The 17,498-nt window shown below is 38.9% G+C and overlaps 1 protein-coding gene across 1 annotated transcript in view; it reads left to right on the top strand.

The window, feature by feature from the left end:
- The first annotated feature begins 716 nt into the window (after window positions 1-716).
- The window catches only part of DEG7 (DegP protease 7), a 375,281-nt gene continuing 358,499 nt past the window's right edge, over window positions 717-17,498 (top strand). The window contains exon 1 of the mRNA XM_089410870.1: window positions 717-1,369. Within this exon, the coding sequence (XP_089266996.1) occupies window positions 1,105-1,369 (265 nt within the window). The 5' untranslated portion in view covers window positions 717-1,104. The remainder of the gene's footprint in view (window positions 1,370-17,498) is intronic.

Below are 17,498 nucleotides of genomic sequence, written 5' to 3'. Positions count from 1 at the left end.
GGAATGTTGACACCTAATCATAGCGATCAAGTGAACAACTATAATTAGTGTAAATAAATAATAGAGAAAATGGAGAGTCATCGGGAGATGAATTGAAGAGTCACTCCCTCTTGTATATAATAATGAACAACCTAAATGAATAACACAATTTCATTTGAGGAGTTACTGCATGGCTTGACAATGTATACAAATTATTTGATATTTTCAATGAGAAAATATTTAAAAATAAACTTCCTCTTGTATATAATAATGAACAACCTAAATGAATAACACAATTTCATTTGAGGAGTTAATGCATGGCTTGACAATGTATACAAATTATTTGATATTTTCAATGAGAAACTATTTAAAAATAAATTATATGTCAATCTATCACGACAATGAGATTATGACTTTTGGCCAAGCAAATTAATTTATTAAAAACATAAAGATACAATAGATTATTGTTTTGAGCTTAGAACGATTTCGTTTTAACCAAAGGTAAAGAATAATGAAAATGTTTTTCGTAGAATCACGATGCCAAAATGAAGGATTCACGTAAAAACCATGTAAAATTTTATAATTCGTTACCTACCATAAAAGACGATGGAAATGTGTGGTGTAATTGTCCAAATCTTTCGGTTTTTTACTTAATTATAAAGTTCCGTGGTTTCCGTCAAAACTGGGTAAATTTTCGATATTCAAAATATCTAAATAATCTCAGTACCTTTTTCACACCGGCGAAACTTTTTGTTGGTCACGTTTCGCTGCCGGAAAGTCTGAGAATTAAGAATATCCGCTGGTAGGAGAAAATGTGAAATGACAGTAAGGCTATCAGAGGCTGCTGTCAGCCGGCAGAACGATCGTCACAACTGAAAAATACCCATTTTTCCTGCCGGCGAGATCGATTGTTGGTAATACAGTCCGGCTTACCGTCCAGATTGGCGACGATCCCGGGGTTTTCAAACATACATATTTAAAGCCTTTCTACACTGAGCCTTCCCGTCATTTTTTCCTCTCATCAGCGGCCAAGGGTTTGGTATTTATCCCGGAGCTTTCTTTTGGCCGAGGAAATCCAAAGTTCCCTCAGATCTCCTTAGCAGGTCCAGGGTTCGATCCGAGGAGATGGCTGAAATAGCGAGCCCCCTGGACGAGCAGAGTTTGAAGAAAACCTTGAGCATGGAAATTGATGGAACATACACGCAGAGCGTGGCAACGCCAGAGGACTGGAGAAATGCGTTAAAGACGGTTGTTCCGGCAGTGGTGGTGCTTCGAACCACTGCCACTCGCGCATTCGATACGGAGTCTGCTGGTGCCAGCTATGCTACGGGTTTCATTGTCGATAAAGACCGGGGGATCATTCTCACTAACCGCCATGTCGTCAAGCCTGGTAAGCTTCTAACAACTCGTCCTTTAAATTTCATGTTTGCTAAACTTTGTATTCGTAATTTAAAAAGAAATTCCATTTAAAGCCTGCAAAACTTTCAAATTTTCATGCTAAAGTTTGTATAAGGCTTTTAAAAAGAAATTACATATAAAGCTTGGGAAGGTTCCTACTTCTCCTTCTGAACTTTGTATTTGTCTTTTAGAAGGAAATTACATTAAAAGCCTGTTAAGCTTCCGACTATGTCTGTCTTTAATTTCATGACTGCTAAACTTTGCATATTACATTAAAAACCTGGCAAGCTTCTAACTATTCCTTCATTAAATTTTGATGATTGCTAAAATTTGTACTCGCCTTTAAAACATACAGATAAAGCATGGTATGCCTCAAACAATTCCTGCATTTAGTTTTGGTTAAACTTAATATTCGTCCTTAAAAGTAAATTACGTTCAATTCCTCCAGTTACTTTCACTATTGCTAAACTTTGTCTTCTACTAAAAAGGAAATTGCATTTACCGCCTGGAATGCTTTTATCTGTTCCTCCATTTAATCTCATTATCGCTAGAGTGTGTCCCCACCTTTAAAAATAATCACACTTAAATCCTGGTAAGCTTCTAACTATGCCTCCATTTAATTTCAATGACTACCAAACTTTATTTTAATTTCATGATTGCTAAACTTTAATTTAATTTCATAATTGCTAAACTTTGTATTCCTCTTCAAAAGTAAGTTGCATTTAAAGTATGGCAAACCTTCAAATATTCCGTTATTTAATTTCCCAATTGCAAAATTTTGTATTCATCTTTAGAGAAACTGCATCTGTTACTCTGGATTCACCTTTCAACTTAATTAAGTTTAGCGTTGAACTCTATTCATAGGTCTTTTCTCCCCTTTGCTTGAAAAATCACTGAGGCTTATGTGTTTGTTAAGTAATAGAAACTTTTATTCTTATGTTTACTAAAGAGCAAGTGTTCTGGCTAGGGGGAGTTAGGTATGGTCGCATGTCACTAAAACACTACTTAAAAATTGCATTCATGAATTTGAATGCAATGATTTGTGCACATCAACATTTTAATATTAAATTATTAATCAATAAATAACTAACTTTTAAAAAATAATGCACAGCCAAAAAGTCCCATTTTTTTCAGAGATAAAATTACTCTGGATTAACAAAAACTTTAATAATATAAAATGTTAACAACTATTTTTTCCCAAATTTGGTTCTATAATGGCTAATTAATTTACTGTTTTTTTGGGTCTCATTCATGAAATCATACAATTTTCAGCAAAGTCATACATTTGGCAAAATGGTTACCATTGATGCATGGATAAGTTATACACTCAATATGGTAAACAAGAGTTTCCAAGAGGGAGCTCTATGCATAGAATGACCACCACTGATAACATACCCTCGATGTGGTAAACAATATTTTCCAATAGGGCATTCTATGCATAGAATGACCACCACTGCTAACATACTCTTGATGTGGTAAATACAAATTTTCAAAAAGGAGCTCTAAGAATAAAATCACTACCATTGACAACATTGTTGGGTAGTGAAAATTCATAAAATGATTCGACAATCAAGATATCGACTATGTTCTCCTATTTTCTATAACACACTAGGGACTAAACTGATCTCTTTATGTCAATGGTGGAATCCAATCATATTATTTGGCTATCTTTTCTAAACATCTTACAAAATCCACGAAATGATAACTAGTAGGATCTACTGCAGAGATTCAAGTAAGTACATGTTAGAATAAAGTCATCATGTCATGGCTTTTAGATAACACTAAATCAATAGGATTATAAAGTGTCACTTCAGGTTGTACCCTCATATAATGTATTTTTGAAAGAGTAATGTATAACATTCCTATGCATTTTTCCTCACATTGTTTTTAGACATAGTTTTTTGCAATTTCTATATACTTTTAAAACATTGTAGCAAAGCCTTAATAGAGGGAGGCATTTGGAACACATGAGCAATGGATTTCTTATGCATAACCCAACAAGGAATTGTGGCCAAGGGACTAGATGGCACATGTAGAATAGTAAAGGAGTCAACGAAGATTGAGAGGAAGATGATGTATTACAAAAAATAGTTGGTTTGAGGGCTTTTCTTAATTCTTATAGGTCAACTACACCAATATTAAAAAATTTAGAAATCAACTTAAGAACTTTAATTTTTAGGCATCATTTTTTTTATTTTTCTATAAATTTTTAAATCTTGAATGCTTTTGTACCTCCCAATCAATGTCTTAATTAATGGAAATTCGAAGAGACTAGGGATAGGATCATTGTCCATTACCATGTCTCGCTTGCTTGCATTGGCCACGATGATCGCTTGTAATGAGGGAGATAGACATGTCACCATGCTTTGGGGGAATTAAACCTTTTGCCACTTGCGCTTGATCAACCACTTAAGTTCTTTTCTCCTAAGATGTAGATTTCCAGTGAACAACCTCACATGATCTTTAGTTAGTGGCTTCTTAAATGCTTCTCACCCATTCATTGGTCAGCGCATCCACTTGATCACCAAGCTCTTCCGATGAAGGTTTGTCAACGACAATGAGATGCATCAGCTATTGTCTCATACAAAGTGCTTACATTCAATGTTTTAGGCATCCAAGTAAGGATCACGTGTTGAAATTAGATAATGGATCATGATGCTAGGAAATTATACTTGTTGCCTTAGTTCACCTTGGATCTCGTCCTTCTAACAAAGTGCAAGTACCTTGGGTTTCCCTTTCATTGTCTAGGATGGGCATAAATAGGAGGCCAAGATAGATAATTTAGGTAAGATACGATAATTTTATTAATGTCCAACGAATGAACACAAAAGTAGTTTAAAGGGATCGGTGAGTATAATGATGCCAATACAAAGCAGGAGTACCAAAAAGTATCCTATAAAAGGAAAAATGCAACAATTAAAGTAAAGTAGAATAGAAAGTGAGGTCTATGTGAATGACCCTCGACCCAAAGCCCCGTAACTTGCTCCGAGGAGGAGATGTCTAGGATGTATAGGTTACAGTGCCACATCCTTGCATACTCGACACTTGTCATTTATCCCTTATCTCTTATTCTTTCTTTTGTTTGGTTGTTGTGAATCACTTGTACTGGTTCCCTATTTGTGTCATTGTTAATTTTAGACAACAATGGTATTTTCTATGCTTTAGCACAATTTACTTCAATGTTCCTTATCAACCCAATGACAATTTCCAATTATATCTAGTAGCAATCACATTAACTTAACACATTGGCAGTAAATGTAGATGGAACATAACAACATGTGTAGAAGACAAGCCAAGACAAGAGGACACAAGATGTGGCAGATGCCAGGGACAAACCCTAATGTGGGGAAACCCTTTGATCAAATATTCTTATTATTCTTCAATAGTTCAACAGAGAGAGAGAGTACAAATATTAGAATTACATGCCCAAAATAGTCCTGCTAAAACAACAGTCAGTGCAGTCCTAACCAAAAAGTCAACGGTGGTCAAAGCTGCCCCAAAATGACCTCCACGCAGCTCGGTCAACGACAGAATGCGGCCTGCAGAAATCGCAATTCTGCCCACAAAACCAAAGTCAACGCTGGTCAATGCATGCCCTAATCTTTGAAATTTTGGCCTCTAAAACCAGTGCAAAAATTTGTCCTCTTTCACACGTGCGAAGTAGAGAGCCTCCAAGTTGTACAAACCAATCAAGAGAGGAGAGAGAAGATGATGTGATGAGTTGACATGATGTCCAAATGAGAGAACGATCACTTCTATTTATACACTTTGATGAGGGTGAGGAGACACATCAATTGGGTTTCATGAGCCTACATTTAATTGAAGTCGAACTTGACAATTTGAACATGAGAAAGGATAAATTAAAAATTTCATTTCTGCTTGTCAGAATGTGATGATCTTTATATCAAAATTGTACCTCTCGAAAGAGGAATCCAATGTAATAATCATCTTCATCGTATGAGCTGTCCTAAGGTGGAAGTTGGCCCTTGTTGCCAATTTTAACACTCCCTCTCAACTAGGGAGAATTGCACTTGCCAATCCATCTGACGTCATGCCATCCTGTCATCCTGTATCATCCTGTCCCTAGCCATCTTTTCTCAACTTATGGGCCAGATGAGAGGTACTTCCAAAGAATCCTAGACTCTATGGGTAGGATGTGTGCCGGGGCATCAACAGGAAAAGGTGAACCACTCATCCTACATGCATGTGTTCGGGGAGGGGAAGGTGAACCACTCACCCTACACACATGTCAACCATCAAGGGGTATCACAAGGGAAGGTGAATCACTCACCCTATATCCAACACACCACTAGGGGAAGGTGAACCACTCACCCTATGGTCGCTCAGTTCTAAGTGCCAAGAAGTATCCCATGCCCCCAGGAGCTCCTAGAGCTCTATGTCCAACTCATATGAGACCCTCATAGGAGGGTCGTTCCATGACTCCAAGTCTCTCTCGGAAGGTTAAGAATTTGACCTTCCCCAAAGGCTTCGTGAGAATGTCTGCGACCTGCTCATCTGTCCTTATGTGTTGGAGTCTAACTGAGTCCGGTTGTACCATATCCCAGATAAAGTGGTACCTGATATCAATGTGCTTGGAGCGGTTGTGGAACACAGGATTCTCTGATAAACGAATCCACTCTGGTTGTCACAGAAGATCATGGTGGTATCCAGCACATGCTCAAATAGCTCATTGAAGAGCTTCCTCAACCAAACTGCTTCACAATAGGCTATACTCGCAACAATGTATTCAGCCTCAACGATGCTTTTCTGCTTCCTGCTCATCCAAGATATAGAAGTAGACCCCAAAGAGAAGCAACGCCCAGACGTGCTCTTACGATCCACCACACTAGCAACCCAGTCAGCATCTATATATCCATGTAGTCCCAAATTCCCGGCAGTGTATCTCAGTCCATGGTGGATTGCGCCTCAGAGATATCTCAAGAGATTCTTAGCAGCAATCCAATGAATGTGATGAGGCTCAACCATATATTGACTCAATGTGTTCACAACAAAGCATATGTAAGGATGGGAGTCGACCAAAAATATCAGGGCCCCCACAAGTTGACAATACTCGAAAGGGTTTGCCAATCCTGGCCCAACAACACTTCCACATAACTTCTTAAAGTTGAGTTCCATCGGAGTAGTCACGGACTAGCAGTCCACCATCCCACATCTTTCAAGAAGCTTCACAATGTATTTTCCTTGAGAATGGAAAATCTCACCTGGCTTTTGCCAGACCTCCAACCCTAGGAAATAATGCATTAGTCCTAGGTCCATCATCTTAAACTTAGAAGCCAACTCCCTCTTGCATTAATGAATGAGAAGGTCATCACCTATCAGAAACAGGTCATCCACATAAAGGACCAGAATGAGAGGTCTGTCCTTTTCAACCTTGAAGTATAGGTTCGGGTCAACATCGCTCCTTGTCAATCCCAGCTTCATAAGATAGTTATCAATCCTTTCATACCAATCCCTAGGGGCTTGCTTCGACCCATAGAGGGATTTCTTCAACCTGCATACATGTGTCTCACGATCTTGAACCTCGAACCCCTCGCGTTGTTCCACATAGACTTCCTCCTTAAGCGAACCATGCAAGAAGGCATTTTTGACATCCGTCTGGTGTAGTTTCCATCCTTGCGAGGGAGCAAGGGCTATAATCGAACAGAGGGTGGTATATCGGGCAATCAATGCAAATACCTCATCGTTGTCTACTCCTTCCTTTTGAGAGAAGCCTCGAGCTACAAATCTGGTTTTGAATTTCTCAACAATCCCATCAGCTCCATGTTTGATCTTGTAGAGCTATTTCGAAGTGGTCACTGACTTGTCCTTGGGTTTAGGAACCACATCCCAAACACCATTCTTCATGATTGACTCATACTCCTCGTTCATCGCATCCTTCCAAACCTGTTACTTCGCGGCTTCTTCGAATGTGCAAGGCTCAGATTGTACAATGGTACTCATGGCAGCTAAGTACCCTTGGTACCTTTTTGGCTTCTTGCTTTCAGGAAATGTCCCCTCGGTGCTATATGTTTCTCAACATCTTCAAGATTTTTGAGCCATAAAGGTCTTTTTCTTGAAGTAGAGGGCTCACTAGGAGGTGGATCAATGGGATCCATCAGACCTTCAACATCGGGTATCGGTTCATCAGACTAAGGTTCATCCTACTTTTCTGCATCAACATCATCATTGTGCTTCCTAGGGATAGGAAGATCTCAGATCTTTCTAAGAGCAGAATCTTCATCGAAAGTGACATCATGACTTAATTTGTTATATACCTGGGGGGCTAATATGGGGTACAAAGGGAGGTACCCAAGGTAATAATGTAATAATGGGATGGGCCATAGTAATAAATAAGGTGGTTAACCCATATCATGTAAGGGACCACAAGTAGTTAGTAATAATGTAATGGGCCCATGGTATTAGTTTGATGGTATGAGGGAACCATGGTAATGACCCATGGTATTGTATGTATGAGGCCTATATAGAGGTTAGAGACTCCACGTGGAGGATGTCAAGGAATATTGTATGAATAGGCATATGGCTTGTGGAGTGCTCTCCTTCCTTAAGGAGTGAATGTATGGTGTTGCCCTACCTTAAGGGTTTGATCAATAAAGAGAAGCATTTATATATTCAGATCTTGTTATTTATTGGGTTATTTCTATTATCATATATTTTTGGGTTAGATCTATAACAAGTGGTATCAGAGCTATAACATGCTAAGGGGGGTGGAATGTTATATACCTAGGGGGGATAAAACATGCTAAGGGGGGTGGAATGTTATATACCTAGGGGGGGATAATATGGGGTACAAAGAGAGGTACCCAAGGGAATAATGTAATAATGGGATGGGCCATAGTAATAAATAAGGTGGTTAACCCGTATCATGTAAGGGACCACAAGTAGTTAGTAATAATGTAATGGGCCCATGGTATTAGTTCGATGGTATGAGGGAACCATGGTAATGACCCATGGTATTGTATGTATGAGGCCTATATAGAGGCTAGAGACTCCACATGGAGAGATGTCAAGGAATATTGTATGAACAGGCATATGGTTTGTGGAGTGTTCTCCTTCCTTAAGGAGTGAATGTATGGTGTTGCCCTACCTTAAGTGTTTGATCAATAAAGAAGCATTTCTATCTATATTCAGATCTTGTTATTTTTGGGGTTATTTGCATTGTCTTATATTTTCATATCAGATCTATAACAATTGGTATTAGAGCTATAACAAGTGGTATCAGAGCTATAACATAATTCCACTTCCCTTTGACCAAGCACATAGATTCTATTTGCCTTCGAAGTTTCATTGTAGCTCACAAACGTTCTTTTCTTCGTAGATGGATCTTGTTTGTTTCTTTTCTCTTTTGGCACATGAAAATATGTGGGACAACCAAAAATTTTAAAATGAGAAACATTAGGTTTCTTACCGGTGAAAACTTCCTCGGGTGTCTTGAAGTCCAAAGCTTGATGTGGGCATTGGTTTTGGACATACACAGTGGTGTTGGCAGCTTCTCCCCATAAGAACTTCGGAAGACCTTGATCATGTTGCATGGCACGAGTGGCTTATATGGTAGTACGATTCTTCCTTTCGGCAACACCATTTTGTTCAGGAGTATATGCAGTAGTGGTCTCCCTCTTAATGCCAACTTCTCGACAATAGTCTTTGAACTCATTTGATTCATATACAATCCCATTATCAATCCTCAATATTTTGATCTTCTTCCTTGTTTGATTCTCAACCAAGGCTTTGAAAGAACGAAACCACTTGAATACTTCATCCTCCTTCTTCAATAAATAGATCCATGTTTTGCGAGAGAAGTCATCCACAAAAATAACCTAGTATAAATATCCACCCAAAGATGTCACGGGAAACGTACCTGATAGATCAAAATGGACCAATTGAAGAATATTGGTGGTGAGTTTCACTTGAGGGAAATGGTCCTTGTGTATGTTTTGCAGCTTCACATCCCTGACAAACACCTTCATGATTTAAGTTGAATTCGGGCATCCCTGTGACCATCTTCTTTATATCAGGTAAGGCTTTGAAATGAAGGTGAGCAAATCAACGGTGCCATAATTCGGAATGAAGAGAAGTATCACAAGCCATTGCTCCTAATGGACTTCCTCCAACCTGATAGAGACCTTAAACCATGAATCCAAGAGTGAATGCATATCTTGGGTTCCTTTGCCAAACATGAACCTTCCCATCAATGAATGTCACCTTGAAACCTTTATCTTCCATCCCAGAAATATAAGCCAAGTTCTTTTTCAGATCAGGTGCATATAGCACTTCTTGTAAGTGGAGGTTTTGACCTTGATTTAAGTAAAGAGTAACAGTCCCAATTCCTTTCACGGGATAAGTGGCATTATCCCCAAGAATAATCTCAATATTCATCTTCTTTTCAACTAGGTTTGAGAGAGCTTCTTTGTACACCACTATCAATCAATCAATGGTCCAATGTATCAAGAGGAGAGGCGGTGGAGAGGGAAGAAATAAGACAAAATTCTTTTTGCTTTACAACATTAACTTCTTCATACCGACCTCTTGGGAGGACGACCATTTCCATTTCGAGCAGCGGGAGCATTCCTGTTTCCTTTGTTATTGAACTTGTTGTTCCTTTGATTGCCATTGCCCTTGAAGTTGTTGTTATTGTTGTCATCATCTCTTGGAGTATCCTTCTTGTGAGGACACTCTTTAGCGAAGTGGCCAAACCTGTTACAATTGAAGCCTCTTCCTTATCTTCCTTCTTTGAATCTCGGCTTGAACCCTTCTCCTTGATTCCTTGGACCAACATTGTTCCTTCTCTTAGAATGAGCGGAGAAGCCGATAGGATTGTTTCTATTTGAGGGCTTGTCTCTTTCCATCATCCTTATTTATTCTTGAGTGCATCTGGCCAATAGTTCATCAAATCCCGAAATCCTGTCATTGTTGAGGATGGTACTGTTAAACACATCCCATTTTTTTGTAAGGCCACCAAGAGCAATAAGAGTAAGCTCCCTGTCACTGATGACTTCTCCAATAGATAGGAGATAATTCTTGATCTTAGTAATCCTCATGAAGTAGGATTGGATGGATTCTCCTCTATCCATTTTGATATCTTTCAAATTGTTCTTGAGAAAGAGAATTTGATTTGCATTATTTACTTTGAACATCCTAACCAGCTTGTCATACATCTCCTTAGATGTTTCCAAATCAGAAATATAGGCAACCAAAGGCTTATGAATAGAATCAACAATAATCTTCTTAGCTTAACCTCACCTTTCTTGTACTTGGTTTGTGCAATAGCGAATGCATTTGAAGGGGGCTCTACTATTCTTCCTTTAACATATTCCATGGCATCATTTTCTTCCAATGTCAAATCTAGAGTCATATTCCATGCATGATAGTCAGATTTGTCCTTAAGCTTGTCCTCGGATTTGAAGAAAGATGTAGTCGTCATTGGGACTAGTTCCAAGTCCTTGTCCAACAACTTCTCTTAGTGATTACTTTGCAACACTCTTGCTTGGGCTTTGTCTTTACTTGTGCTCTGATACCATGTTAATTTTAGATAACAATGGTATGTTCTATGCTATAACACAATTTACTTCAATGTTCGTTATCAACCCAATGACAATTTCCAATTATATCTAGTAACAATCACATTAACTTAACACATTGGCAGTAAATGCAGATAGAACATAAAAACATGTGCAAAAGACAAGCCAAGACAAGAGGACACAAGATGTGGTGGATGCCAGGGACAAACCCTAATGTGGGGAAACCCTTTGATAAAAAATCTTCTTATTATTCTTCAATAGTTCAGCAGAGAGAAGAGTACAAATATCAAAATTACGTGCCCAAAATAGTCCTGCTAAAACAACAACCAATGCAGCCCTAACTAGAATGTCAACGGTGGTCAAAGCTGCCCCAAAATGACCTCCAAGTAGCTCGGTCAACGACAAAAGAATGCGGCCTGTAGAAATCGCAATTTTGCTCACAAAACCTAAGTCAACACCTGTCAAATACTCGAAGTCAATGCTGGTCAACGCATGCCCTAATATCTGAAATTTCAACCTCCAAAACCAGTCCAGAAATCTATCCTCTTCCACACGTGCGAAGTAGATAGCCGCCAAGTTGTACAAACCAATCAAGAGAGGAGAGAGAAGATGATGTGATGAGTTGAGATGATGTCCAAATGAGAGAAGGGTCACTTCTAGTTATACATTTCGATGAGGGTGAGGAGACACATCCATTGGGCTTCATGAGCCTACATTTGACTGAGGCCGACCTTGACTATTTGACCATGAGAAAGAATAAATTTAAAATTCCATTTTTGCTTGTTAGAACGAGATGATCTCTATATCAAAATTGTACCTCTCAAAAAGAGGAATTCAATGCAATAATCATCTCCATCATATGAGCTGTGCTAAGGTGGAAGTTGGCCCTAGTTTCCAATTTTAACAGTCATCCTTTGAGAAGAGGGGCTTAGAAATTCCCAGAGGTTGATGCAGTTGCAAAAAAAAAGAAATTAAAAGCATATGCCAATTGTTAAAATGAAAAAAATGGGAAGGGATGAATGAAGATTAAAATCCAAGTAACTTGACCTCTCCCCCCATGTGTGGCCATCACCCTAGTCCCATGCATATCACTCCTATCAAAGTAAAATGGATTAAAGAAACATCCCATCTAAAAAGGGGATTAAAATTAATGAAAGCTTGCTAAGCAAGTCAAATAAAAGCAAAGAAAAAGGCTAATTAAAGGGTGGAAAAAACAATGTCGATGAAAGGGTAACTCAAGTAATGCAAGTGCTGCCTCCAAAAAGGTGTTGATGGATGATGGTCTTGTGTAACCCATGTATAAGGCTATGACACCTCCCATGTGGTACACCGTACACCCAGACCATATCACTTATCATTCACACCTATTTATTGAAGGGTTGACCTAGGAACTGTTCCTCCCCTTGGGGTTGGGAGCACATTATGGGGGCATTTGGAGATCCTCCCATACCTAAATATGGTATTTTGTATAAGGTCATAAGCTGGTGTAAAGTTTGAAGATGATACTTCGTGTGATATGGCCTTAACAATAAATATGGTCTACTTTTTATGCGTTAATGGCACTTGTGCTCGTGTTAGTGGATCTTACTTGATTTCTTGAGCTCATACTTTTTGATGATCGATGCATGGTCATGGTCCTTTCGAGGATGTTGATGATACTTCTCCTACACTTCATGGATGATGATTGCACACCCTTTGGAGGGCCTTCCACTTCACCTTGGATGTTGCACACCTAATGATGGGTGTTGAGCTTGATGATTACGTGGCATGCACCTAGAAACGTTCCTCCAACCACTTTCGACGTTGCCCATTGGAGCTAGGACGTTGCTCCTAGGTGATGATGTTGCACCCTACCACATGACATGGGCTTGAGAGAGCACTTTTTGATGATTACACATGACCTTTGATGAGGAGGCATGCCTCTTGGATTATTCATTGCATCTCTTGATGGAGAGACTTGTCTTTTGGGGATGACATGACCCTTTTGAGACCTTTATACACATAGACGTGGCCTTTTTCAGGGCACTTATCATGTTTTATCATTATATTTTCTCATTTGAGGCTATATTGGGGGCTGGCTTGATGATCTATCCACTTTGTATTATGGATTTATCACTTTTAGTGGATTTTACCGTAGTTAGAGCTAAAGTGCTTGGTTGCCCTAGTATAAAAGGGGAGTGCATAACTCATTTGGTTATTGCAACTTGAGAGACACACATCCTTTGGATTATATCTCTTTTCTTAGTTTGCTATGGAGCACTAGTTGAATGACTTCTTGGGGACTTCGTGGCATTGACTTTCTCTTTTCATGGATGGTTATGGTGAGGCTTGGATGAATGCTTGATAAATTTGGTAGGTTAACTTATTTTATCTTGGTTTTATGTTTTGTTGGATGGATGAATCACGTGTTAAGCATGTTAGCATGATATTTATTTCATGATCTGTGTTAAACTAATCCTTCTAATTCTTTGAGGAAGTAGCATGTTAGCTCCTCTCCTTTTCCATTTTGGAAATTAAGAACATTGATTCAAATCTTAGGGTAAGTAGGTTAACTTTCCCTAGTTCTTTTGAGCCTTTTATCTACTTCAAAGTTCTCCTAAATTTGTATGTTCGTATACTCCATTAGCCCTAGATTGGAAAGGCACTGGCCCTCTCTCTCTTATGATAATCCTTAGAACCCTGCAACCATTTTTTTACTTGTTCTAGGGTAAATTAGGGTTTATTTACAACGAAATCATATATTTTTAGCATTTAATGTTTTGGATGTTATTATCCTAGGGTTATGAATTGTTTGGGATGCACCGAATAAGTAAAAGTTACATTTTGTGTGCATTTCCAACGCTTAATATGTTTTGGCGTCTAGGGCTTAATTGTTGTTATGCATTGTTTTAACCATAGAAAATTCATGTAATTTATTCTTTTCACTCAATTTTAACCCTTATTTTACATTTTGTTATCATAGGTTTTGGGTCTAAATTTGTTGCTGTTATATTATTGCAAATTCTGATTTCAAGAGCTAGTTTATGACAACCAAGTATAATTTCTCGATTGTCTGTATTTTGGAACTTATACTGGACAACTATTGGTTGACCTACCTCTGTAGAAACACAGATTTTTCGGTGGAAAACCCCCTCTGGGTCAAAAACCACCAAACGCTTCTTTAGTAATTATCTTCTCCTTGTTAAAAGAAAATTGATTACATCAAGATTTCAGCTACAATTGAGGGAAGCATCAACCCCCTAATTCACATACTACAACTTGTAGGACACTACTACACCCTAATAACCTGGTGCAACTAGAAGGACGCCCCAACGCCCTGTGAGTCAGGCCTCAACTTGATGAGTGCCCCAACACTCTGTTTACTAGTTGTTATCGGAAGAATGCTTCACTGCTCTATAATTTATCAGCCACAATTGAAAGGATGCCACAACGACCTGTGCAGGCTATGACCTGCCCCAACACCACCTTGCTGCTCTGAAGTGTTCTCAGGCCACAACATGAATGTGACTCCAATCACTTGCCTTGCACCACCCTACCACCCTGAAGAGTTGACGGACCACGTTTCACAATTTTCAGACTGGACCCCCCTGTTCTCTGAATCAATAAAAGAACGTTGTGAAGATACTGTTATAACCTGCCAAATCCTGGTAGCCACTAACCACACTATCCAAACTGATCAAAGCTTCACTGCGAACATTGCCAAGTCAACTACCCACTGCACAAACTGACTACTGCTTAATTGTACATCACTGTCACTGCTCAACTGCAGATCACTGCTTAATATCAAGAGTTCACTACGTCGGCTACCACTGCATGTCATTGTATTGAACTGCTCACGAATGAATAAGCATCAAGGCTCATATGCAGACAGTTATACTTCACACTACTTCACTGTCCCAAATTGCTCACAATGCTGCAACCATCTGGCACTGCTATTAAATAAAGGATGGCACAAACCAAGGCGCCTCAGGGCATCCCTATGACCTGCAACCAATGCTCTCAAGCTCTGTCCTCGGAGAACTACTAGCATACGTGTAAACACCACTGCTCAATTGATCAAATACCACTATCCATCTTTACATCAATATGTTGTACAACTGAATGATAATGCCTTCAAGACCTACTGCCCTGCAAGGTCACCATTGTGTCATTGTACACAAATCCCTAGGTCATTACTACAAGACAATCCCTTCATCACCGTCATATATCTATGTATTAAGTCAATTGACAGTCATCAAGAGAGATACTCCAGTTGGATTGTTTCCTTACCTTAAAATATTCACAAGGATATATCATTCATCAAGTTAAGTTAACAAAAAGTCACAATTATCAATACATTATTGTCAAGTTAGCTTAGTGTATATGTCAGGGCTAGAGTGTCATAATGGAGAATGTCAAGTCAGTCTCAAATTATCAACTGTCATTCTAAATGTCATCACTATAAGACACATCATATTATGTCAATGTCACCTTACTGAAATGTCAATCATAGTCATTATTGTTCCAGGTTACTCTGGCTCATATGAACTTGGTGTCATAGGACAAGGGTCATCAAATGTTTGACTCTTTCTAGGTTGTTACTCTTAAGAGAATTCTAGGTCAGTTCTAGGTGTCATTTACCACTGTCAAGTATGTCAAGGTCAACACACTGTCATACATTATTATTATTCAATGTGTTGTCACTTAGCATCTACCCACTGCCATGTATATTAAGGCATCAATCACACACAACGGAACTAAGGTCGCTTCCACACAAGACACACTTCACTGCTATGGTCTTGGTTATAAGGTCATTATCATATAGTCATTCAAGACCTACAGGTCATTGTTATTCAAGTCATTAGCATATTGTGTGAGTTGTAGCCAATCTCACACTTAGGACAAACCTTAGACAACAATATGAATAAACAAGTCTACAAGTCTTGGTCAACAAGGATACATGGAGTAACACCCTTCGTTGCCCTTAAACCTTGGATGTAAGCTACAGATCTGCGGTGTAGGAGGGGAAGGTTGAAGCACGAATGTTCACAAGGAGAACGCCTAGACCCTTGATGCCTTCATAAGGTTCTTTTGGAAGGGAGGCCGCATCTCAATAGAGACTTCTTTGCCTCTGAATTTGGTGCCTTAGGAACAGACAAAGAAGCCCTAACTGCTAGGTTGAACAAGACCAAAAACCATGCCATACATCATCAAACAAGAGCTAAAACATCAGAAGAAAACTTACCTTGATGAGCCGAGTAGAGGAAAGAGAAGATGGGTTAAATCTGCCTTAACATACCCCCAAACCAACAAACAATTCACTTCAGGAAGTCTGAAAAATCAATTGCTACAGGAGGCTGAAAATCTCGTCATAGGTAGATGAAAAAATCAGAGCTAAGACAAGTGTGAGATGTTAGTAAGTTTGTTGTGTTTTGAGGGAGAAATTTGACTTAGTTTTATGGGTTTCTAGGTGAACGTTGGAGGAGCGCTTATATACTTTAAATTGTTGGCTATTCTAATAATTATAATCAAATAATTCGTACCTTGTGAGGTAAGAAAGAAGTTTGCTGCCCTTATAGGAAGTAGATTAGGCCTTTTTTGTATAATATTGTGACAATAAACCCCTTAACAATACTTGCCCTTAATTTAATTACTTATTAACCCTTATTAATATTTGTCTAGAGAAATTTTCAATTCCACTAAAATTTTGAAATCAATGCTTGGCTTAGTGCATATGGTCCTACCTAGGCTGTGAAGTCATTGTCTTTGGTTCTTGAAATTATTTGACTTATACACTGAGATTACAACAAGAATCACTGTCATATATTGATAACCGTAGGTGAATAAGGTGTCATGTCACCACTTGGGGTTTTAGCCCCCAAAACTGGGTCTTCAACTTCAAACTCAATTTTCTCTCAAACTAGGAGGACTTATGTGGTGTACCACATACCACCGGAAAGATCTCGACGAGGAGAATCCAATGACATGGATCTCCATGTCAAAATCAAATATTCGACCCTTCAAAAACCCTCGACAAAGTCATGTTACGTCCATAGTCTAGGGAACCCAAACCCTAAGACTTGGGCTTTCAACCATGCAACAATGTAACTGCCAACTTGATGTAATCCGACAATTACTAAGAAGCGTTCATTAACCAGTTGGCATCAATGACTGGTGTTTTTAGTCAAAGTCAAACCCAATTAACTCTGTCGGTTGACATCAATGACAACGCAATCCAACAATCTCCCCCTTTGTCATTGATAGCAACACACATACTCCTTCTACAAGTACAACTCGCCTTGACATCATGCGTCATCTCCTTCTCAAGTTTTTCTCTCCCCATTGACATCAATGGCAAAGGGTGACTCCCCCTGACAATCTGCCTACTTCTTGTGGACTTGTTATTTCCCTGTGCTCCCCTTGACAAGAAACCTTGTAATAATCTGTCAATGACAATCCTTGTTGTCTTGTAACCTACATGTGCTCCCCCTGAAGAGAAACTTTCTTCTGACACTAGCAATCCCTGTGGACCTGTAATCCTTTAACTGTTTTACTCTCCATAAACCTGTTATCAATTTGACACATTTCTCTCGAAGTTGCCATTCT

The sequence above is a fragment of the Pinus tabuliformis genome, chromosome 3_1, assembly GCF_031772625.1.
Source record: "Pinus tabuliformis cultivar Carrire ecotype Pingquan chromosome 3_1, CPIR1, whole genome shotgun sequence".
Taxonomy (NCBI): domain Eukaryota; kingdom Viridiplantae; phylum Streptophyta; class Pinopsida; order Pinales; family Pinaceae; genus Pinus; species Pinus tabuliformis.
This window is presented reverse-complemented; position numbering and strand designations above follow the sequence as displayed.